This window comes from Rana temporaria, chromosome 3 (genome assembly GCF_905171775.1).
Source record: "Rana temporaria chromosome 3, aRanTem1.1, whole genome shotgun sequence".
NCBI classification, from domain to species: Eukaryota; Metazoa; Chordata; class Amphibia; order Anura; family Ranidae; genus Rana; species Rana temporaria.
Genome location: NC_053491.1, coordinates 178,770,089 through 178,795,746, shown reverse-complemented (window position 1 = coordinate 178,795,746; position 25,658 = coordinate 178,770,089). Strand labels below are relative to the sequence as shown.

Here is a 25,658-nt window from a genome sequence, read left to right as displayed (position 1 = left end):
AAGTTTTACTTTACTTATCTGCTGTGACCTTTAATAACCACACACTGTGCTGTTATCATCTGAACACTGACTTCATACTGTATATGCATGTACTGTATATACCTGATATCTTGTGCTCATAGGTACTTTTAGAGTTTTGTGGCAGTGTGTTCTATGCCAGCTCAGAAAACCTGTTCACATTTCACAACATTTAAAAAATACTTAAAATTAAAAGGAAAAAAAAAAATCTCCTGAATTAGCTGGACCTTTGAAGGGAACACTAGTTCAGTGAGCTGACATGAAGGCTTCTTTAGTTAATCATCCCACTAGTTGAATATTTTCAGTGGGAGTAAATACATTCTCACACAAAGGCAAGCACTTTGTGGAAAGTGCATTTCAGAGGCCGGTATTGCTGGGCAGCACTTGATTGTTGTTAATGTCATAGCCATTTGACATAATGAATGAGTTGGACACACCTTCTCCCAGAAAAGCTGCTTGTCTTATCTAGCTGGAGAGCTTGTATGGCTGCACCTCTAAGTACAAAAACTACTCAGCAACTTCTTCTAGTTAACTGAAGCAGCCAAAGCACAGCTGCTCTATCAAGAAAGGAAGCTGGAAAACGGAAGATAACTTTGTAAGGTCTAATTCTTCTTTAAGATTATGTCTGGAGTTTTGCCACCTCATTCTATGAACTGGAACTTCATGGGATATTCAGCATCAGTACACCATACAGCAACTCCCCATGTTTATGGGGGTCTGGGAAGAAGTTTTCTAATAGATAACTTGTTGAGAGATGTGGCACAACCGGCTCCAAAGTATGTCCCAGTGGCCAACAACACTTCTTCAATCCCTCTGTGTCCTGCAGCAGAACAAATTAGCCCATCAGGGGGTACACATCCTACATCTTGGGCTTTTCACCTCAGTAAACCATCAGATGGACTGCCTGCTCATTATCCACATATCGAGTCCCTCTACCACCATAATTCAGGTATGTTTTTCATATTTACCAGTATATGTAAATAGTGCATCAACTTTATTTAGAAAACAGAAATGCCTAACCATACTTGGGCATAGTTTATGTAACAATATTAATAATAATCCAATTACTGGTTATTCTTGCAATAATTGCCAAGCGCCTATAATGGCCAGCCTCTGGATCCATGATTCAGAACTCATTTTGTGCTCAGAACATTTCCAGCCTTCTGGAAAACATCTATTTGATAATGTTACCTGCTTTTGCACCCGAGAATGCTTGTTGGCCTATTATAGCAAGTGTCAACTGAATCTGTCTAATTGCTTGCAGGAAACCAAGAGTGTAATATTATATTATATATATATATATATTATTATTATTATTATTATTATTATTATTATTATTATGTTTTTATTATTATTATTTTATTATGTTATTTCACATAAGCAAGTACCCAAGGGTCCTAAGGTTTTCTAGAGGTCCTAGGGTCACATTTCTAGATACATTTGAACTAATAACAGTAATAGCAATCATAGTATTCAAAATCATCATCATCATCACTATAATAATAATATGGATGTAGTGGCAGTAATCAAATAGAAAGAACGCTCACAAACTGATTTGTTACTTTTTCATCTGTCTGATTTGTGAAGGACTGTACAGTTTAGAAATTCAGCCAATCAGGATCCATGAATTGTATGGTTATGTACAGATCTGACAAATCTGCATGTATGCATTCCTTGGAATTTAAAATATTGCAATTCTGAAATTGGTTCCTGCATATCAAAACAATTCTCATATTGCAACTTATGCATTAATAAACTTTGATTGTGAAAAAAAAAAAAAATTCTCTATTCACTAATGATAGAATAACTTTAATAATAGGTTAATAAACACCATGGCACCTCATCATTTGTATATTACTATATAATATCTGCATATTGAGAAATTTATGTTATATATATTATGCTGTTTTTACAACACATTTCACATAAAGAAGCATTTAATATTGCTATTTAGAAATTGATTCTAAACAGGATACATAATAGTATTTAATACAATGCTCTGTATTCAAGATGCAATATGTTTATTTATAAATTGGAAGTGTCCACATAATTCACACATAATTAAACAATAATATGATTAATTAATGGGACAATGATTTAAGGTTTTTCCTGAAAGAAGCCAATGCAACATCTGGCATATACCATCTGTTCTGAAACAATAATTGTATGCTTGCAGACATTCTTATATACATAAGACATAATCCAGAATTTGTGTAATACAGACATTAATTTAGGAATGTTGTGTGTTGGTATTATTCTTCATTTGCTACAGTGCTTCGACAACATCAGCATTTTGAATGATAGTTTTTCTATAATGAATTTGCTATATTCTTGATGTTGTTAAAATTTAAGGACAATCTGTCACCTATGAAGGAAAACTTGGAAGAGGAGCAATTTAGTAATTCCACAACACACTATTTTTTTTGCTGAGTTTGTGCATAGATTAATATTTAATTGTAGTGAAAACTTCAACATTGTAAAAAGGCTGACTATATACCAGGCCATTCACAACAAAGTGGCATTGATTTAAAGGGTTTGCGATTTAAAACTTTTACTGTTTGCCCATTTTAGGTCTGTTAAATATATCATTGAAAATGTTTAGTTTTACCTGTTTAATGTGAGCAAAAAAGTCAGTTGATCCTGCCAGAATTTTTGTGAGTTGATCCTATACACCCTGTTGCATTTTAACTAGTTAGTATTCTACCCAGCTATTTCTTTTGGCTACAGACCCCCATATGTTATGGATAACAGGAATAGAGGGGGTGTTCTGTAGTCTTAATACACATTATTTCTTATAGGGGACAATGCTAAAACAGCACTCCTTAGAATTAGAAACTGAGTGAGCATTGTCATCCAAGCACAAAAAAGTATGTTATTGGCAGGATCCCAAAAATTAAATGAAGAAAAAAAGAAAAAAAAGAAAACCAATGCAGCGACTACATTGCATCCATAGAACATTTTAGTATATAAACGTTTTGGGGTTTAGAGTTGCTTTAAAGTGTATGTAAAGGCCACATTTTTTTCAGTTTTGAATAGAGTTGGATGAAGGGTTGGACCCTCTGCCAAGCTTTTATTGTGGTATGTATGGGGAGATTCACTCCTCTTTTAGCCCTGGTGTACAGTGTCAACGAGGAAGAAAGAGAGGAAAAAAAAATGAATTGCCCTGAAAGCAAGGAAAAATCCTCCAACTGAAGGGGACAACGTTTCCAGTGGTTGCTTCCCTGTAGGTTGAGGAGAGTTCTCCTCATTCTTGTTGCCGTTCCAAGATAGGAAATAAAGAGAAATATCCCTAACAGGACACAGGCAGCAAAAAATTGACTTCTCCATTCAAAACTACAAAACTCACTATACATAGGGGGTTATTTACTAAAGCTAGAGCATGCAAAATTTGGTGCACTTGTGCATAGAAACCAATCAGCTTCCAGGTTTTATTGCCAAAGCCTAATTGAACAAGCTGAAGTTAGAAGCTGATTGGCTACCATGCAGATCTGCACCAGATTCTGAGTGCTCCAGTTTTAGTAAATCTCCCCCATAAAGTTTATGTGAAATGCACCGAAACTGCAGTTTTTTTGCTGATTATTTGGCTATGGCCTTGCCTTATGTACTTTACATGTATTCAAAGTTATTTTCAGAAATTATGGAATATGTATATATCAGCCTAAGTGCACTATATTATTTTAAATATATAATTCTTTCACTGTAAATTAACAAAACAAAACACAGACAATAATTTATAGACCCACCGGGAGACCCGAAACACGATCTGGCACTTCCGCCGGCTAGAGTGAGACTGAAAGGCATAGCATAATAACTCATTATGTAATACTCACCTCAGATCAAAGCCCCCGCAGCCATCCTCGTACAGCGCTCGGGTGGCTGACATCTCTCCCGGGAGTTACTTTCGGGTATCACGGCTCCCGAACTGTGATTGGACAGAGCCATGATGACGTCACTCCCTCGCATGCGCATGGGAGCTGCCAGTCATGGCACAGCCTCCTTTAGGAATGGCATGATTGTCCTTTCTAAAGTGCGCCTGTGCCGTTAACATCGGGGCCCAACATAAATATCTCCTAAAGCGCGGAGGTTTAGGAGATATTTTGAGCACCCACAGGTAAGCCTCAATCTAGGTTTACCGGTAGGTAAAAGTGGTTGTAAAGGGTTTACAATCACTTTAAAGCCGAGGCCGCATATGTGCATACGGTCGGCGCTAAGGGGTTAAATGAAATACTCTGTTTTTGTTGGACTGACACTTTAATTTGAATGTTACTATATCATATTAATTTATTCTTTAAGGGTGTGAGTCACTAGACGTAAAGTAAAGAAACATTTAAACTGTGTTAACTGCATTTAAACAATCAGGTGCATGGGGATTTTTCATGCACATGATGAGATGTTTAATGGGAATGCATGATAGGTGTTGCTTTAGTGCCGGTTCACAACAGCGTGATGCGAGAACCAGCGCAATTTCAGTGCCAGTTCCCGCATTGCATAGAACTCACAGGCAATTCATACTACGCTATGCGAGCCGCTTTGTGTAATAATAGAAAGTTAATGACACCCCCAGCTCGGTTCGCAAATTGCAGTGCGAACAGTGAATGTGGACCAGAATCGGATTGCATGGGTGTGAACAGATATGCAATCCCATTCTGGTGCGGACAAAAAAAGGATCCTGCATGATTTTGGTCCGAAGGCAATGCAAATTCAGCCATACAATCTGTATGGCTGAATTTGCATTGCACAGACATCGCATGTGATCTGCACAGCAGTGTGGTGTGAATCACATGCGATGTCTGACATTGCTATAGTGTGAACTGGCACTTAATGTTAGTAAACTGTTTTCTTATGCCATTTTCAAGTAAATATGGCCAGATTCATCTCAGATAGTGAAGGTTTGCTATGTTAAAGGAAACATTTATGCCCTGTACACACGATTGGTTCGTCTGATGAAAACAAACCGATGGATTTTTTCATCAGATATCTGATGAAGCTGACTTTCATCAGTCTTGCCTACACACCATCGGTTAAAAATCCGATCGTGTCCAACGTGGTGACGTAAAACACAACAACGTGCAGAGAAAAATTAAATTCAATGCTTCCGAGCATGCGTCGACTTGATTCTGAGCATGCGTGGATTTTTGACCGATGGATTTCCCCACAGACGATCATTTTTTCTATCGTTTTTTTACCATACGAAAATTTTAAAACATGTTCTAATTTTTTCCACCAATGGGAAAAAAAATGATTGGGCCCACACACGATCGGTTCGCCCGATGAAAACGGTCCATCGGTCCATCGGTCCGTTTTCATCAGACAAACCGATCGTGTGTACAGGGCATTAGAAATGTAAATTGTACCTATGAAGTTCCTCCTAAAAATGTACCCTTTGCCTTGAATTCCTGCTGAAAAATAGTGCACTTCCTGGTATTTAAGGATGCCTAGGCACTCTTGTGCATACAGGCTTAAATATGTATATCTGCAGTGTTAGATCTAAGGCACTGCTGCCTTGGACTGCTAGTTTTGGGGGGTTTTGAAGTGAGATTTAGTTAGTATCACTGTTATCCTTGCTTAAGACTCTGATACAAGGAAGCAAAGCCCTACCTCTACCAAGATGGAAGCCTCCAGGCAGAGACACAGTGCAGATGATGGCATGGCAAGTCAGTAAAGAGGGAAAGATCAACTGCAGCAAGTCCACAGGAATTACTGATGCCTAGTCATTTGCCATCCTGCCTTTTTTGGGCACAGCTTTCAAAATCCATTTCCACTTTAGCTGAAAGGGACACTTGATAAGCGGTACCATCTAATATCTATAGTTTGCCAGCAAAAGCCTATAGCTAAGGCTTATCTGGATGGAGATGCGATCAAGTATGTTGAATAAACTATTATTTTCCTATTAGAGAGGTGGCATCAGAGGTGTTTACAGAACACCTACCCCCCCACCTATATGTTTGTGTTTAGGAAACTGGTGTAAATGCTTGAGGGTGATCAAAGCCGACCTGCATGTTTCGACATCTACAGTAGCTTTTACATTTCCTTAAAAATAACACTATTTTTAGTAGGGAATGTCCAGTCTTACAATTGCCATCTTTTCCACCTAGCCCTGGCCATAGACACATTTCAGATCTTATCTGCTGGATCAACTAAATTTACTAACAACTTGTAACGTGGAGACCCACCATTATTTTCATGTGAAATCTGCACAAATAATACTTAATCCAATAAACATAAGTATAGTAAAATTGAAATAAGAAATACTTTTAGGGTTGGGGTAATTTGCTAAGTGAAGTGAACCTTTATATTTCTCGAATATGCAATGTGTGCAGGAAATTAAAAAAGTGCAATTTTTCCTGCACACAACTGGATTAGAAGTACATTTCACTTTGTAAATTACTTTAACATTACATTTATATATACTAATATTTATGTTTTATTTATTATACACCCTTAATTTTATTAATTTAATGACACCTTGGCATGGTTACAATACAGTGTTTTTAATTTATTTGATAGAAATTGTAACAAGAAAAATGTAAGGATATATATATATATATATATATATACTAATATTTATGTTTTATTTATTATACACCCTTAATTTTATTAATTTAATGACACATTGGCATGGTTACAATACAGTGTTTTTAATTTATTTGATAGAAATTGTAACAAGAAAAATTTAAGGATATATATACTAATATTTATGTTTTATTTATTATACACTCTTAATTTTATTCATTTAATGACACATTGGCATGGTTACAATACAGTGTTTTTCATTTATTTGATAGAAATTGTAACAAGAATTTTTTTTTTATTAAAGCTCTTGCCAAATGATATATGCATACTGAAATTTTCTGTAAAATCTTTTTCTAGTGAAATTACCATTAATTACCATGTCCTGTTTCTACACTTTTTGCAGGTGTTTCCAAATACTTTTTTCTGCAGTCCCTGCCCTTCTACCCGGCATGCTGTGGTGGGTCCTGTCAGCATTCTGCCTCCCCCACTGCTTTTTCAAGTAAGTCTTTATGCTTCATCAGTAATGCTTCAGTTATTTTGTAAACCAAAGCAGCAGGATTTAATGGGTCCAAGAAAGCTAATTGGTGATGCAATGGAGAGGGTCTAATTCCTAAGAAAAATCACAACAGTCTCATTCAGGGTCTCTTCCGAAGATTTATCCTATATGAGAGCTGAGAACAATTGAAAATACTCCAATGGAAATGAACCGGCAAAAAAAAAAAGCAAATAGCTTCCTTGCTGCAAAGATATATGTAACTCTCCTATTCACAATAAACACAGCTCGAGATGCAATAATATATATAATTAAAAAATATATATATTTTATTTGTAAAAAAATATATGTTATGTGCTATAACTACATTAAAATATACTATGTACATACAATCCTAATCATGATGTTTGAAACAGATATTTGAATCTATAACTTTAAATAAGAAATCCTAAACACAAATCTATATCAATAAACAATTAGAAATGCATTCTTTGTAGAAAAATACCTAGGAAGAAAAAGTATATAATATTTAAAAAAATTGTGTCTATTGTATATTTAAAAGTATTGCCTGTGCCCTGTGGGAAATGTTCAGATCTGACATGCCTTGTGGGAACAGCAGACTATTGCTAAACAACCAAAAAATAAATAATTGTGTAAAATAAAAATGCCAGAAAACAGAATTACCCATGGTTATAATATATACAAAAATAGTTCAGACACTTATACAGGCAGAATAAAATAAGATAGAATAGGATAAGAAAATAAATATTATTCTTGCACTGCAATATTAATCACAATTCTTTATATTAGTTATTTTTTTAATGTGTGCAGACAATATATTTTAATATTACTGGCATTACTATATTTTGAAGGGTAGTTAAAGTGAATGATTTGTGACAAGTGAGGCAGTAAATAGTGCTAGTTTAATGACCTGCAGGCTTATGGCCATCTCTCAAGGGGCTGACACTTTCCCACAGAGCCTCTCACTGGGCCTGGGTTGCATTAGAATGGATGACAGGACCGTGACCAATCGTCACTTTCTCTTTACTCATCCACACGCGACTTAACCACAATTTTTCACTGTGCAGATGAACTTTAGAAACCATTTTATGCTGAAAAGGCCTTACCAAGGGTCATTTGCCCTTTTGTACTGGCATAAAGCAGAGATCTATATGCAATCTTTTATCCTGTGTCACATTTCAATGAAAGCTCTGAACCCCATTTAAATACTTGACTGAAAAATAAAGCAGTGAATGAAAATGACTTTTATAGACTCCTTTAAGCTCATCTTTCCCTATAAGGTCTCCTACCTGAAAAGGGATTAGAAGCGTGAGATGAGTATATAGAGAAACTGGCTCAATACATAGGTCCCATTATCAACTGCCAGGACTGTTTATTAACCTAAACCGCTGAACATTTCTCAGTGTCCTATTAATTGTCCATTTAACAAGGAGGTATTAAAGGACAATGCAAAAATGAAAACCATGACTAAACCTTTTCCTCACCCCTTCAAGGTGGTCTTCTACAAAGTCAAATCAATATTGTTGTTCAAATTATAAAGGCATTTATTACTACAACTGTAGAGTGATCAGCAAATGTTGCCAAAGACTCTGGTACTGTTTTTTTAGATGACTGCTATGTCTACTAAAATAACATTTTATTTTAAATATTTAACTTTTATAAAAAAAAAAATCTTCAGGGTAAAGGTAAACTCATTTTCTGAAATCAGTGCAAATTTCAAACATTAGCTTACTTAACCTCCCTGGTGGTAATCCCAAGTGTGGCTCGGGGTTAATTTTCAGTACCAAAAGCGGTAACTCCAAGTCACGCTTGGGGTTACACTGTAGTATCCCTGTAATGTTACTTACCTTGTCCCTACGACCCCTTGATATCCTCCTGCTGTGTTCTCTGGCCTCTGCCCGCATCCGGCGCTTCCCTTTTCTGCAAGCGCCGCGACGCAGGGGGCGGAACCGGGGCTGGAAATTCCAAAAGTTCAAAACATGACATACACACAATACATTGTAATCTGTTAGGATTACATTACTGTATCAAACCATTTCACCTCAGTTTTGTCCCTAGTGCTTTGTCCAGTTCCCTGCCTGCACTTTTACCGTTCTTTCTACCTGAAAACTTGAGAACGTCCATGGCATTCAAAGAGCATCCCTTTAGGTTAAAAGTGGTTTTAGACCAGCTAAAAAACAGCGATAGTGAATTAGAATCACTTGCAGAATTGAGCGATGGTGATTTGTGGGAAAATTTGTGATCAGACACTAAAAGTGACAACAGCGATGATTCTGCGACTGAGCTCAGTGATGTGCAAACTTGGTGCTCTATTGACTGTGGTATGGATCAGGCAGCGCCCCCAATATTCCCATTTACTGGAGCATCTGGTATGAAAGTAGATGTGAAAACCCCTTGGCATACTTACAATTATTTCTGACAGATGAGTTCAAAAAGAAAAAAGTTGTACTACATAAAGTAGCGACATGGCGGACTTTAGAGGGCAATCACAGGGACGTATATCGTTATAAAAATAAAGTTTAATTACAAAATAGTACATATACAAATAAATTCATATAAAAAATGTTATCAAGAGAGGGAACATAGATACATATTTGAGCAATAAAACGTCTCGCCGACGCGTTTCGCCTTACGGCTTCTTCTGGACGAGTTGTATGGTTTTATAACACGGAAGTATTGCTACTTGTATGTGTCTGAAAGAGAATTGTACATTTATAACATATAGATAACATAAAACATAATCCAATAAAAAATTGAAAGGCAGCATGCAATAAAGCCAAACATAGTACCAATGGAGTTGGTGGTCATCTGCATCCATCAAGGATCATTAGGTTAGTACCAAAAATAAGTACGTAAGCTGTTAAAACAGAGAAAAATAACCAGAAACTGACAAGCAAAATATCTCAGTGTATATATAGCTTTATATATGTGTGAACAATGTGCGCACATATATATGCATAATATTGCGCTTGAGCAAACAAAGAAGGCCAAATGAAAGACCTACCCGGTTAACAATAAAGACACGATTTCCTGATGGTATGGGGAGCCACAGTAGTAATAGGTTCTAGGAGAGAAAAGGGGAGCAGGTAAATGTATCTGTGCATATGCTAGGACCTAATGAGAATATAGACAGCAGCCAAGAGGTTGTAAAAAAATAGTAAATAAATAAAATAAAATGTCAGGAATGGCAAATATCAAAAATGGTTGAATTACCTCGAAGATAGTATGAAAAGGCAACAACCGGGACCAGCAAGGCAGAAGACAGGTGAGAAAGACCTGGAGGGAAAATAGATTCCGTCGCTGGGTGACTACACTGCACTGTCCGCAGTAGAGGGCAGATCAAAAAGGCTTTGGAACCTATATGTAAAATGGCCAGAATAACCCATATGCACAGCGGATGAAAATAGCAAATAAAGAGGGATAACGATAGGGTATTACCTTGCCGCCTATGAAGTGATGTGTGTCCCGGGGAGGTAGCAGCCTGTGCTCCACGCCGAGACTACGGCTGGAGCTGGCTTTAAATAGGCCTGACCAGCGAGGGCGTGTCACGTCGGAAAGACGCGATGACGTCATCGTCATCGCGCCTGGGCCTACGGCGCATAAACATAGGAGCATCAGCTAAGGCTGAGTGAGCTCCAACCAATGGGCGACTTGGTATCCATGCTGACGTGTGTAGCCATGCCTGCCTATCCCAACGAGACCCAACAGGTGGGCGTGACTATAGGCGGGGCGGCATCGATCGTAATCATAGATCATGCCAGCCCCCAGGCTAAGATGAAAATCAATGAAAGGAGCCGCATCAACAAACCAGTGTAGGTAGAAAGATGAAAAAAATGTTATAAATGAAAAAATATATCGGGGCAAAGAAAAAAGAAACTAATATTAGTTTAATGACCCGATAGTAAGAATGGATCACAGCACGGAAAAAGAACCTCGGTAGGAAAACCCCATTTGTAGTAGCTCAAGCAGGCAATATAAATGCAGTGTGGTTAATTGACCACAAGATGGCAGATAAAGAACAGGACGGAAAGGCCTGTAGCAACCAGCAATGGTAACAAGTAAGGGATCAGTTGCATGCTGACAGTCAATAGGATTAAAAACTATTCAAATATTGCAACAAATGGATATTTTCACATTATATCCAATTCCCTGATCAAGGATATTTGGAATTAAATTTTCTCACATCCATATTTATACATATATATACATACATATTGGTTTTCAAAAGAAAGAACAGATTTAGTAAAGAAAAAGAGGAATCAAAAACATTAGATAATTAAATAATTTTTCCTGTATTATTTTAGTTCCCTAGTGAATAAACATCCATATATTCCGAGGGGTCAAGTGTGGATACAGGACCCTGTTCCTTGTTTTCCTAAATACTAGTATTTAGGAAAACAAGGAACAGGGTCCTGTATCCACACTTGACCCCTCGGAATATATGGATGTTTATTCACTAGGGAACTAAAATAATACAGGAAAAATTATTTAATTATCTAATGTTTTTGATTCCTCTTTTTCTTTACTAAATCTGTTCTTTCTTTTGAAAACCAATATGTATGTATATATATGTATAAATATGGATGTGAGAAAATTTAATTCCAAATATCCTTGATCAGGGAATTGGATATAATGTGAAAATATCCATTTGTTGCAATATTTGAATAGTTTTTAATCCTATTGACTGTCAGCATGCAACTGATCCCTTACTTGTTACCATTGCTGGTTGCTACAGGCCTTTCCGTCCTGTTCTTTATCTGCCATCTTGTGGTCAATTAACCACACTGCATTTATATTGCCTGCTTGAGCTACTACAAATGGGGTTTTCCTACCGAGGTTCTTTTTCCGTGCTGTGATCCATTCTTACTATCGGGTCATTAAACTAATATTAGTTTCTTTTTTCTTTGCCCCGATATATTTTTTCATTTATAACATTTTTTTCATCTTTCTACCTACACTGGTTTGTTGATGCGGCTCCTTTCATTGATTTTCATCTTAGCCTGGGGGCTGGCATGATCTATGATTACGATCGATGCCGCCCCGCCTATAGTCACGCCCACCTGTTGGGTCTCGTTGGGATAGGCAGGCATGGCTACACACGTCAGCATGGATACCAAGTCGCCCATTGGTTGGAGCTCACTCAGCCTTAGCTGATGCTCCTATGTTTATGCGCCGTAGGCCCAGGCGCGATGACGATGACGTCATCGCGTCTTTCCGACGTGACACGCCCTCGCTGGTCAGGCCTATTTAAAGCCAGCTCCAGCCGTAGTCTCGGCGTGGAGCACAGGCTGCTACCTCCCCGGGACACACATCACTTCATAGGCGGCAAGGTAATACCCTATCGTTATCCCTCTTTATTTGCTATTTTCATCCGCTGTGCATATGGGTTATTCTGGCCATTTTACATATAGGTTCCAAAGCCTTTTTGATCTGCCCTCTACTGCGGACAGTGCAGTGTAGTCACCCAGCGACGGAATCTATTTTCCCTCCAGGTCTTTCTCACCTGTCTTCTGCCTTGCTGGTCCCGGTTGTTGCCTTTTCATACTATCTTCGAGGTAATTCAACCATTTTTGATATTTGCCATTCCTGACATTTTATTTTATTTATTTACTATTTTTTTACAACCTCTTGGCTGCTGTCTATATTCTCATTAGGTCCTAGCATATGCACAGATACATTTACCTGCTCCCCTTTTCTCTCCTAGAACCTATTACTACTGTGGCTCCCCATACCATCAGGAAATCGTGTCTTTATTGTTAACCGGGTAGGTCTTTCATTTGGCCTTCTTTGTTTGCTCAAGCGCAATATTATGCATATATATGTGCGCACATTGGGCCAAATTCTCAAAAACTGTGCGTAACTTAAATTTCAGCAGTTAAGTTACACTGACTTAAAATTTCTACCTAAGTACCTGATCGTCAAAGCACTTAGGTAGAAATTACACGCAGTGTAACTTAAGTGCCGCCGTCGTAAGGCGGTCCTCCTCTCCTGGGGGCGTTTAAAATTTAAATGAGGCGCGCTCCCGCGCCGGCCGTACTGCGCATGCGTGTGACGTCATTTTCCCGACGTGCAGCGCGCGAACGTAATTAACGCCGGGCGGCTTTGAGAATTTCGACGGGACACTAAAGTTGCGACGGGTGAAATAAAAAGACGCGCCGGGAAAACAAATAATTTTAAAAAAAAATGACAGCGTCGCTCAGCATGCATTCCTGAGGGTGAACTCCATGCCAATTTTCTAAGAAAAAAACGGCATGGGTTCACCCCCCAGGAGCATACCAGGCCCTTAGGTCTGGTATGGGTTGTAAGGAGACCCCCCCACGCCGAAAAATTGACGTAGGGGGTCCCCCTACAATCCATACCAGACCCGTATCCAAAGCACGCTACCCGGCCGGCCAGGAATGGGAGTGGGGACGAGCGAGCGTCCCCCCCCCTCCTGAGCCGTGCCAGGCCGCATGCCCTCAACATGGGGGGGTTGGGTGCTCTGGGGCAGGGGGGCGCACTGCGGGCCCCCCCACCCCAGAGCACCCTGTCCCCATGTTGATGAGGACAGGACCTCTTCCCGACAACCCTTGCCATTGGTTGTCGGGGTCTGCGGGCGGAGGCTTATCGGAATCTGGGAGTCCCCTCAAATAAGGGGGCCCCCAGATACCGGCCCCCCACCCTAAGTGAATGGATATGGGGTACATCGTACCCCTATCCATTCACCTGGAGGCAAAAAGTAAAATGTAGTAAACACACAACACAAGGCTTTTTAAAATATTTTATTATTCTGCTCCGGAGGCCCCCCCTGTCTTCGTTATTAGCTCAATTACCAGGGGGGGCTTCTTCTTCCACTCTCCAGGGGTCTTCTCCGCTCTCCGGGGGGGGGTTTCTTCTTCCGCTCTCCGGGGGGGGCTTCTCCGGACTCCGGGGGGCTTCTTCCATCTTCTCCCCTCTTCCGCTCTTGACTCGGCGAACCCCGGTTCTTCTGCAGCTCTCCGGTGCCTTCTTCTTCAGCGCTGGCTGCCTGCTATGTTTGTGTGTTAGCTCGATTTCAAACAGGCAGCCGGCGCGGTCTTCTGTGGCGTCAGGGTCTTCTGGTCTTCTGTTCTTCCGATGTTGCCTCGTCGCCGGTTGTCGCTGTAATGATGGAAGCGCGCCTTGCATCCCATTTATATAGGCATCACCGTCCCATCATGCTCCGGTAGGTACCCACGTGGTGGGTGCACGTGGGTAGGCACCCACCACGTGGGTACCTACCGGAGCATGATGGGACGGCGATGCCTATATAAATGGGATGCAAGGCGCGCTTCCATCATTACAGCGACAACCGGCGACGAGACAACATCGGAAGAACAGAAGACCAGAAGACCCTGACGCCACAGAAGACCGCGCCGGCTGCCTGTTTGAAATCGAGCTAACACACAAACATAGCAGGCAGCCAGCGCTGAAGAAGAAGGCACCGGAGAGCTGCAGAAGAACCGGGGTTCGCCGAGTCAAGAGCGGAAGAGGGGAGAAGATGGAAGAAGACCCCCGGAGTCCGGAGAAGCCCCCCCGGAGAGCGGAGAAGACCCCCGGAGAGCGGAGAAGACCCCCGGAGAGCGGAAGAAGAAGCCCCCCCTGGAAATAGAGCTAATAACGAAGACAGGGGGGGCATCCGGAGCAGAATAATAAAATATTTTAAAAAGCCTTGTGTTGTGTGTTTACTACATTTTACTTTTTGCCTCCAGGTGAATGGATAGGGGTACGATGTACCCCATATCCATTCACTTAGGGTGGGGGCCGGTATCTGGGGGCCCCCTTATTTGAGGGGACTCCCAGATTCCGATAAGCCTCCGCCCGCAGACCCCGACAACCAATGGCAAGGGTTGTCGGGAAGAGGTCCTGTCCTCATCAACATGGGGACAGGGTGCTCTGGGGTGGGGGGGCCCGCAGTGCGCCCCCCTGCCCCAGAGCACCCAACCCCCCCATGTTGAGGGCATGCGGCCTGGCACGGCTCAGGAGGGGGGGGGACGCTCGCTCGTCCCCACTCCCATTCCTGGCCGGCCGGGTAGCGTGCTTTGGATACGGGTCTGGTATGGATTGTAGGGGGACCCCCTACGTCAATTTTTCGGCGTGGGGGGGTCTCCTTACAACCCATACCAGACCTAAGGGCCTGGTATGCTCCTGGGGGGGAACCCATGCCGGTTTTGAATTTAAAAATTGCCGTGGAGTTCTCCCTCAGGAATGCATACCAAATGCCGTCGCTGAAATGGGCCTTTACAAGGTTTGGCTAACTTTACACATTATAAATCCAGCCCTAATTTTGCGCCGGCAAATTCGGAACTTAGGCAGAAATCAAAGTGCTGAAATGCTTTGAAAATCTACTTAAGTCCTCATTTGCATACGCAAAGCTGGATTTCAATGAGAAATGCCCCCAGTGGCGGATGCGGTACTGCATCCTAAAATCTGACCGTGTAAGTGTCTTACACATGCCGGATTTTCTGCCTAACTTTGGAAAAAGCCTTTTGAGAATCGTTTCCAAAGTTAGGCACAGAGATACGCAGGCTGAACAGCAGTTAAGTCTGCGTATCTCTTTTGAGAATTTGGCCCATTGTTCACACATATATAAAGCTATATATACACTGAGATATTTTGCTTGTCAGTTTCTGGTTATTTTTCTCTGTTTTAACAGCTTACGTACTTATTTTTGGTACTAACCTAATGATCCTTGATGGATGCAGATGACCACCAACTCCATTGGTACTATGTTTGGCTTTATTGCATGCTGCCTTTCAATTTTTTATTGGATTATGTTTTATGTTATCTATATGTTATAAATGTACAATTCTCTTTCAGACACATACAAGTAGCAATACTTCCGTGTTATAAAACCATACAACTCGTCCAGAAGAAGCCGTAAGGCGAAACGCGTCGGCGAGACGTTTTATTGCTCAAATATGTATCTATGTTCCCTCTCTTGATAACATTTTTTATATGAATTTATTTGTATATGTACTATTTTGTAATTAAACTTTATTTTTATAACGATATACGTCCCTGTGATTGCCCTCTAAAGTCCGCCATGTCGCTACTTTATGTAGTACAACTTTTTTCTTTTTGAACCTATACTTCGGATGTGGGCCAATGTGAGTGCCTTATTGTTATTTTCCCCCCTGACCCTCTTCTGACAGATGAGGTTATTGAAAAAATTGTTACTGAGACAAACCGGTACAAAGAGCAACAATTAGCTACTCTGCATCTGAAGTTTCCAAGAAGCAGAAAGTGGGAACTAGTGAGCAAAGATGACATTTGGAAATGTCTGGGTCTAATAATACTTCAGGGAGTGGTGGGGAAACCCCTGCAGAAGTGGTATTGGACAACTAATAAATGACTTGCCACTCCATTCTTTAGCGCGGTCATGTCAGAGTACTAATTTTCCCTGATCATGACATTTTTACACTTTGAAAACAACAAAGAATTTGATAAACCAACTTATCCTGCACCAAAACTAAAGAAAATTTGGGAAGTATCTCAAATGATTCTAAAGAATTTCCAACTGAGCTATGTGCCAAAATGAGATATCAGCATAGATGAAAGTCTAATGGCTTTCAAGGGAAGGCTCAGCTGGGTACAATACATTGCATCAAAGAGAGCACAATTTGGCGTAAAACCCTGCATGCTATGCGAATCATGAACTGGCACATTTGGAATTCAGTCATATATACTGGAAAAGTAACACAACTCAATCCAAAATACAGCAACTATGGAATGGAAACATCTTCCATTCTTTCACTTATTGAGCCATTGCTAAATCAGGTCAATTGCGTAACAACCGACAATTTTTATACGTCTCCTGAACTTTATGAGTTTCTTCTGCAAAACAAAACAGATGCCTATAGGAATTATTAGGGCTAACAGCGCTACATGCCGGAAATGTTTGGCAATAAGAAGCTGAAGACTGGAGAAATGATTGCCTGGCAGAAAGGCAAAATTATGGCACTGCGATGGCGTGACAAGAAAGATGTGTGCCTAATGAGTACAAGTTCATAATACCTCCACTGTTATGGCAGGCATGAAAGGTGGGAAAGAAATCATGAAGCCACAAGTAGTAATAGCCTACAATAACATCATGGGAGGTGTCGACAGAGCCAACCAAGCAATGACAATTTACTCAGCAATGAGGAAACAGCAAAATAAGTACTACAAGAAGATCTTTAGGCATCTTCTTGAGCAATGCTTGTGGAATGCCTACATTCTGCTCAAAAAAAGAGTTACAAGCCTGTGATTCATTCTGACTTGATTTGGAAAGTTGCCAAACGTATCTTTGTGAACCACCAAACACCATCAATGGCTGTGAATGGAGCTGTACATCGTGCTGTTGGCATTGTCAACCCAGAATGCCTGACATGACCAAGGATCTCGACAGGCGAAACACATCGTTTTGCTCGTCGAGTTCCTTGTTAGGCTGTCGAGGAACTCGACAAGCCAATTTTCTCCAATCCCGACGAGGAAAAAGAGATCATGCTCTCTTTTTGGCTCGTCGAGTTCCTCGACAGTTTCCTCGTCGAAAAATGTACACACGACCGGTTTCCTCAGCAAAAAACAGCAAGTTTCTTGCTGGTTTTTGCCGAGAAACTCGGTCGTGTGTATGAGGCCTAACAGGTTGTCACTTCATGGACTACATCCCATCGACCCAGAAAAAGTCAGCACCTACAAGGATGTGCGTGGTTTGTTGCTTAAAGCGAGATGACAGTTGAAACAGAATAGGAAAGGAAACCAGGTTCCATTATCCTGTTGTGACGTCTGACTTTGTGCAGTCCCATGTTTCCAAATTTTTAATACCTGGGATGTTTACTAAACATTAAATACGTGTCTAGTATTACAGTGACTAGTGATATTGCACCCTTGTTTGGACAAATTTCAGTGTTTTTTGGTTTGATTACACTATTGAATTACATTTTTTATTATTATTATATTATTATTTTTTATTATATTATAATTTATGATTTTGTGTTTAAAACTTAACCATATCCGGGATGTCTACTAGATTCTTGTTTGGACAGATTTATGTGAGTTATTCTTAATGCCCAGTGCACACGATCGGATTTCCCATTGGAATACTATTTTTCCGACGGAATTCCGCTCAAGCTGTCTTGCATACACACGGACACACCAAATTCCAACCAACGTAAACGCGGTGACGTACAACACTACAACTAGCCTAGAATAATGAAGTTCAATGCTTCCGAGCATGCATGTTTTTTTTCTCCGTCGGAATTCCATACAGACGAACGAAATTTCCGACGGAAAAAGTCCGATGGGGCATACACACGGTCGGAATATGCGATGAAAAAATTCCGACCGTGTGTACGCGGCATTAGAATTACAGGCCTACAATATAAAACAACACATTTCCATGCAAAACAATGTACTGCTTTGAAATTAAAAAATACTGACATAATCAGACCACCAGGGAGGCTAATAAGGTAGTTTAAACAGCAATGATGAATTGCAAAATGCACAGCCACTAAGATATTATTTTTCAACAGGCTCATACAATGATAGCAATGACAGCTAACTAATGATTGGTTGTTAGGCATTACTGTAAATAACTTTCTCATATTTTGCTGATTTACAGTTTTCCAACAAAGGAAAACACATGATATTCAGTTATACATGATCAAAATGAGATGAGGCATGATGTAAATAATTAAGGAACTTTTGAAACATTCTACAAGAAAACCTACAAGTCAAAGACATACAGAGGCTATCTTGATGAGCTCCTTAGGAAATTGCTGGTTGCCTCCCGTTCTGTTCAGGACCAGGCCAACAGAAGCTAGAAAGAATCCAACCTCATTTTCTGTGGTGGTGGAGTTTATGGTTCAGGTTCTGTGGATCCTGGTTCTGCTGACTTTATTCTGCACTTAAAGACCTGGCTGTCAAACCAACTACACTGAGAAAGCCACTGCTGGTGTAATCAATGGCCTCTGCTGTTAGTGTGTCAGTTAGGTCCCACTCTTTATTAGGGGTGCCAATGGCAGCTCCTGATACACAGAGAACAGCGTTCCAGCTCTCAAATTGACATCAGGATCCTGCAATTTACACTGGTATAATCTGCAGTGCTGGTTTGTTTGAAGGTCCTTCTCTTCATTCATGAATGCAGGGAGCAGTTGTAGCCTTTATTCACAAATTGATGTTATGTGCAAATCAAAGTATTGTCCTCATGTAAACATTTAAAATTTGTTTGTTCATTTTCATAGTGCCAATTTGGAAAAAAGCACTTTATACCAGAAACATAATTCTGCTAACTTTTCAAAAGCACCAAAAGACCCAAATAGCAGAAAAAGATTTGCACCTTCTATGAATTATATAGATAACTTGTTTCATTGCACTCATAATGACTGAATCACACTATTTTTACCATACCACAACTTACTCTCATGGCGTTCAGTTTTCCATGGACCAAAAAATTGGTAACCCTAAGGCCAGCAGACAGTGACTGTCATTTTTGCATGGTACACCAGGCCAGTCAGTGTAGGTGGGGATGTACAAGTAGGAACCCATGCCAGCTCCAGGTGAAGGGAGAGGGTGCACTTTGGCATCTTCCCCTTGAGTGCCAGAGCACCTTGTCCTAGCACTGGTCATATTGATGTTATGATCTCAATTTTTTTTAGATTGTGACCAATAACTAGCAGATTTCATAAAAAAAGTCTAATTCAGAAATACATATTTGTCCTAAATCGGTGCCTGTAAAGTCCTGAAGCCATTGATTCTGCAACTCTCTCCTCAATGGCCGATCCCCCCTTCAGTCTATTATGAATTCTGTAATTGTGCTGTCTCCCGTCTGCATTGTAAAACTCTGCGTAATCTGTTGGTGCTAAATTAATCGTGTATAATAATAATAATAATAATAATAATAATAATTCAGCATGACAGCTAGGCAATCAGCATTTTTTTTAAAGAATCGGACAGCAATGACAGTTGGCATCTTCCTCAGAATAGATGGAAACTTTTGATAGCTGTACCTTTTACTTACCCTACATACAAATAAGGATGTATGTGGGGTAAGTAACTGATGATGACAAATGCTACGATAAGGTAAATTGATATTACAAAGTTCTGGATGATCATCAACCGTTCTCTAATTTCAATGCAGGGACATCACAACAATTTTCAGAGGCTGAATCATTTTCTCAAACATATTCTTAATTCTCAGGGAACCGCTGTAAGTTCAGTAAGCTATTGATATAATAATAGAATAATTAGGAATGTGTTATAATATACAGTATTTGACACCCAAGGCAGATCATTAACACCCCCAGCTTTATATAACAAAATTATAATAATAATAATGTCCATAAAATAAATGCAGGCAGACTCTCATAAATCAGTGGCTAGAGGAGCAGGGTCCCGTCTACTTCTATGTTCAGTGAAAGGAAAAAAAATTGGCAGACTGTGATGGGTGTTCTCCATTTGACTGGTGGTCAGTGGGAAGAATGCCCCTATTTCATTAATGGTAAATGGGAAGATTTTCACCCTTAGAGACAGCTAAAAAGATCATTATGCCAGTGGTTACTTACCTGAGAGACCAGAGGGGAGGCTCTACTGGTGCCAAACCACTGATGTTTCCAAGTTGTTTAATGTTTTTGTATGGTTTATATAGAAGCAATGAATCTAATTCAGTAAATACTTTAAGTTTTTGCATTATCAAAATGCTATATTCCTCTAATGAAACATTTTTATTTTAAAGGAATTGAAAGCAAACTTTCTCTGTTACCAAATGATTCAAACAACAAGACGAGGCGTGTGATTTTGAGACGTGCAGTTTTTTCAGATGATCAGAGGAAAGCACTTGAGAAGATGTTCCAAAAGCAAAAGTACATCAGCAAAACTGATCGAAAGAAGCTTGCTGTTAATCTTTCTCTGAAGGAATCACAGGTAAGGTTAACTGTGGCAGGATCTGACATAGCTGATTTGCTAAATTGTGTGTGATTTGTGACCTTATCCTCTTTGTTAGTCATATAATTATTGTATGTTTGTTAAAGTGTATATATAATCAAAACTTTGCTTGTTTTGAATAGAACATTTAAGAGTTAGAACTCCAGTAGGGTTTTTATTGTTAGCCGGAGGAGAGTAATGATAGGGGCCAAATAATCCAAAATAATGATCTTGTAATACAAAACTACTATAATACAGGATAAAATCAGCCAACTTGTTTTAGGAATTAAAAACCGTCCCCATCATCACATCTACAAAAAACAAGAAAGGAAAAAAAAGCAAATAGAATCTCTTGACTATTGAGCTTCAACAATCCGATGCAGTTAAAAGATAAAAGACTGTTATATCCATTATCTGGTTGCCTCGTATCCAGAACATTGGAGCTTTATTTGTTTAATACCTGTTAATTAAAACTTTTCAGTAAGTACAAAGATACAACAGGTACAAAGTTTATTTTCTTAACCAGAAATCTGAAAATAGAGGCAAGATCAATAATTTCTCGAACTTTGACACCATTTTAATAGAAAGAATGGAGAAAAAGAAGGAAGAAAAAGCCAGTGTGTAAAGGGAGAGAGGAAAGAGTGGGGGGTTAAGTGGGGAGGAAGAGGGATCTTATACCAATTGGCTTGTGTCACAGGTTAGATTTATACCCTATAAGTTAATCACTTGGGGGTAAACTAGCTATAATATTCAGAAAAAAGGAAGAAGATTTAAACATGAACCAGCCGACCCATGTCTTATTATTAAGACCAGGGCAAGAACGGGTAATATGTGTGAACTCCTCCATTAGACAGATATCATCAACTCTTCAGAGCCATTGAGGAATAGAGGGAATATCTCTTTGTTACCAGTACAGCCTGTTGGTTTGAATGTTCAATGAAACAGTGCCGTCCAGGGGTTAAATTCCACATTAGATCCCTGTTTAACAGTGATCGACCGCAGCACCACCAAATATTGGCATGCGAGGCATCCTCCCCACATTCTTGCCAACAAAGTGTAGAGTGGGTGGGAAACATGTGGCGTAATTCCACTGTGTGCAGTGCCATCTGGTTAAAAGCTTATAGCTAACCTCAGGCAATTTTGACGAAACAGAAGAAATTTTACATTGCAAAAATGTATCTTTTTGTTGATTGGATACCATTAGAGCTTTATATTTATTGTTTGTTTTCTCGCTAGGTAGATTTGCCTTCTCCGTTTGTCCTAAATACCATTGTTACTGAGAAAGTGATAAGAAATCTAAAATCACAGCTATCTAAGAGGGGAAACCATTACTTTATATAGATTTTATCTCCTTATCTGTTGTATCTGTGGGAGAGGAAATGAAGAGAAACCTTCCCAATGAGACACAGAATACAAAAATACACTGAAAAGCATTTTAACAATTTCCTACTGTATCCAAACCCCAAAAAATAAAAATAACGACATACTTTAGAGTAAAATGAGAATATTGTAAAAAGACCAAATTGAAGTCGTCCCGAACCTTTTTGATCTCTTTATAGGCAGGATTCCCACTTATCAAAATCTGTGGTTGAGTTTTCTCTCGAAAGAGAATCCCAGGATTTTTGATAACACATGATTGCTTGACTAAAATTATCACAGCTTTATCTTATTTATCTAATTGCATATATATTTCTGTGATTTCAGTTGGGCATTGATGATCATTTTTTTAGGTTACTTGTGGACTTATTTGGTGGAGGCAATATTCTCTACCTGAAAAAGGACAGTGTTTTAGCATTCTGCCTCCAAGGTGCACACGCTACTCACCCTAGCCAACACATAAGAGAAGTGCAGGCTTAATTGGCAATCTGGAAACTGAAACTGATATACTGTGAATATTAACACTTTCAGTGTTTGATAGAATGTATGGACTTGCTTGAACTGTTGTGGGCTGCTCTGCTATGGTCAGCACTTTATTAGTAATAATACAATTTCCATCAACCTCCATACCCCTGGAACTTAAAGTTGAGATTATTTATAGAAATTTTCGAAGTACCAATAAATCATCTCTAATGAGATGTGTCCCATATGTGGATGGGTGCTGCATTATTAAAACTGATAGTACAGCCCCAACAATACAGTATCAACAGGGAGTAGAAACCTGCGCGCTGAAGGCCTAAAAATAAATACTGGGTGAGCTTCCAGCACAATACTATCGCCAAGTACAGTAAGCGCCAAACTTCAGTTGCTGATATTTACAATTCTGTCTTTATACAGCATATAGGTAAATGCTATGTGGGTTGCTCACACTCCACCTACTCCCTTCATAAAACTCTTCCCTCCTCTAACCACAAAACATCTTGTATTCAGTGAAAAGCGTGCAGAACGTTTTATGAAAGGAGTTGATATAGCCTTTGGTGTATGCACTGAATGAAAGCCAGAATTGTCAGTCTTGGTGGCGGAAGGTATAACAGCAAAACGAACATCAAGGCAGTTTAGATTGTTCATTACTTATTCTAATTCATTATGTTGCCAGCAGAGACAATATTTGAATAAACATTTTGTAATTTAGCTTGGTTACATTTCAATTACAAACATTAATAAGGAAGTTAGCTACAGAATATTGTACTTTTTTCAATTTTTCCTAATAATCCCATGAAAGTATATATATATATATATATATATATGGATATATATCTATATATATTTTTATATTTTTTATTTTCCATAAAGCTGTATTTGTCATCCTTCCAATGAATAACTTACAGAATGAAACCATTATTCTCGGTATGCTCTGCATAGGTTATTCTGATTATATACTTATAAAGCTCACTTTACATCAACAGGTTAAAATCTGGTTCCAGAATAGAAGAATGAAATGGAGAAATTCCAAAGAAAAAGAAGTTCTTTCAAATAGATGTGTAAATGATGGACATTTAGAAGAGAAATCTCAAGCCGATCGCATGTGTTCAAGTGACAGTGATTCGTCTCAAGTGCCACACAACAACAGGAACAAGAAGAAAATATCAAGCAAGGCAGTACAATTAGCAGAACGACTCAAGCTTGATTGCACAGAACAATCTCTTAGAGACTTAAAGTGTCATCAAGGCAAACTACACTGACAGGACTTGAAGTATTTTTAATGGAACAGTGTATATATTGAAACATACTTTATCCTTAAAAATACAACATCATTTCAAAGTGAAGAACAGTAATACTTTTAGAAGTTTTCAACAAGTACATTAATGATACAATCCAGTCAAAGTTGAAAATAAAGTTTTATAATGCTTATAGGGAAATGTGCTTACCAGTCCAAGGCTTTTGTTTGCAATCCAGACATTGTTTTGGTATATTGGGCCATGCCATTTCTCAAAATAATATGGTTACCGGTAATCTGGTGTTCTGGGAACAGCAATGGTCGAGATACCTCAAACTTTAGGCCCAATGACAATTATGGCGAGCTCTTTACTATTTCTCACAAATATAACGGACATATAAAATGATGTGACCAATGGTAACGGATCCATTTTAAAAGCACATTGGGGAATTTTCTGGAATCTTGATTAATAACAAATTGGCATGCAATTTATACTCAATGGACATTGTGATTTAAATATACCTATACCATAAAATGCAAAAAACATATTTTCACAAACAGCTTAATAATATGTCCCACATAGTTGTTGCACACTACCATTATAGCATCCTTCAGTCAAATACATTTCCCATCCTGATATCTTGCAAATTGCTTATGATTTTCTGCTTCCTTAGTCACTTCTTGTTCTCCAGCCTGCTGATTTGATGAAGCAGCAGCACATTATTAAAGTCACCTGAAAGCATGTTCACAGTGACAGGAATTCCATAAAGCACCACCGGCACTTTTCTGGCGGTATGCCCCCTTTGAAAAGTTCTGTACCAGTTTAAAAAATCCCTGCCACCAGTTTTAGTATCTTTACCAACACAAGCAGCAGATTCAGGTAGTTCCTAATAGCACTATTTTTACAAAGTGGTGGTATGAATGTAATGCATTCAAACAGTTTGTATATCTAGTTTGTATATAATGAAACTGTAAATAGTTAAAGTGGTTCTAAAGGCAGAAGGTTTTTACCTTAATGCTTCTCTGCATAAAGGTAAAAAACCTACTGTATGCAGTTTTCCATCCCCCAGCCGCCGTTTTACTTACCTGAGCCCGATCACGATCCAGCGATGTCCCCAAGAGCACAGAGCATGGCTCGAGATTAAGCCCACACAAGTGCCATCATAGCAAGCGGGTCGCTATGTGGTGCACTTGGGAGGGGGGAAGAGCAAGGAGTGCTGGTGGGGGACCTGAGAAGAGGAGGATCAGGGCTGCTCTGTGCAAAACCATTGCATTGAACACGTAAGTATAACATGGTTGTTATTTAAGAAAAAAATAACTATTTAGATTTACAATGACTTTAAGACTTGGTTTACAGACAATGTGCCTGTCTGAATGAACCCTTCAGCCTTAGTGCTTCTCCACAAAGAGTGATCCATACATTAAGGTACCTCTTTCTAAGAGGTACATGAATCTGTTGCCTACACCAACATTTGACACACAGAGGCACAGTGGAAATGGAAAGTGTGCTATAGATACTCTTTATGAATTACCCTGAGTGTGTTTTGCACAATGCAATAAGAATAACGACCCTTCTGCTCCCAGTCTGAATCATACTGTATAAATAAAGTAAAATAAAGA

General features: G+C 39.3%; 1 protein-coding gene across 1 annotated transcript; it reads left to right on the top strand.

Moving 5' to 3' along the window:
- On the top strand, positions 1 to 25,658 carry DBX2 (developing brain homeobox 2). Its single transcript, XM_040343893.1, has 4 exons — positions 1 to 967; positions 6,935 to 7,030; positions 20,757 to 20,944; positions 23,788 to 25,658. Exons 1-4 carry the CDS (start codon positions 640 to 642, stop codon positions 24,061 to 24,063), a joined length of 888 nt encoding a protein of 295 aa, XP_040199827.1. The 5' UTR covers positions 1 to 639; the 3' UTR covers positions 24,064 to 25,658.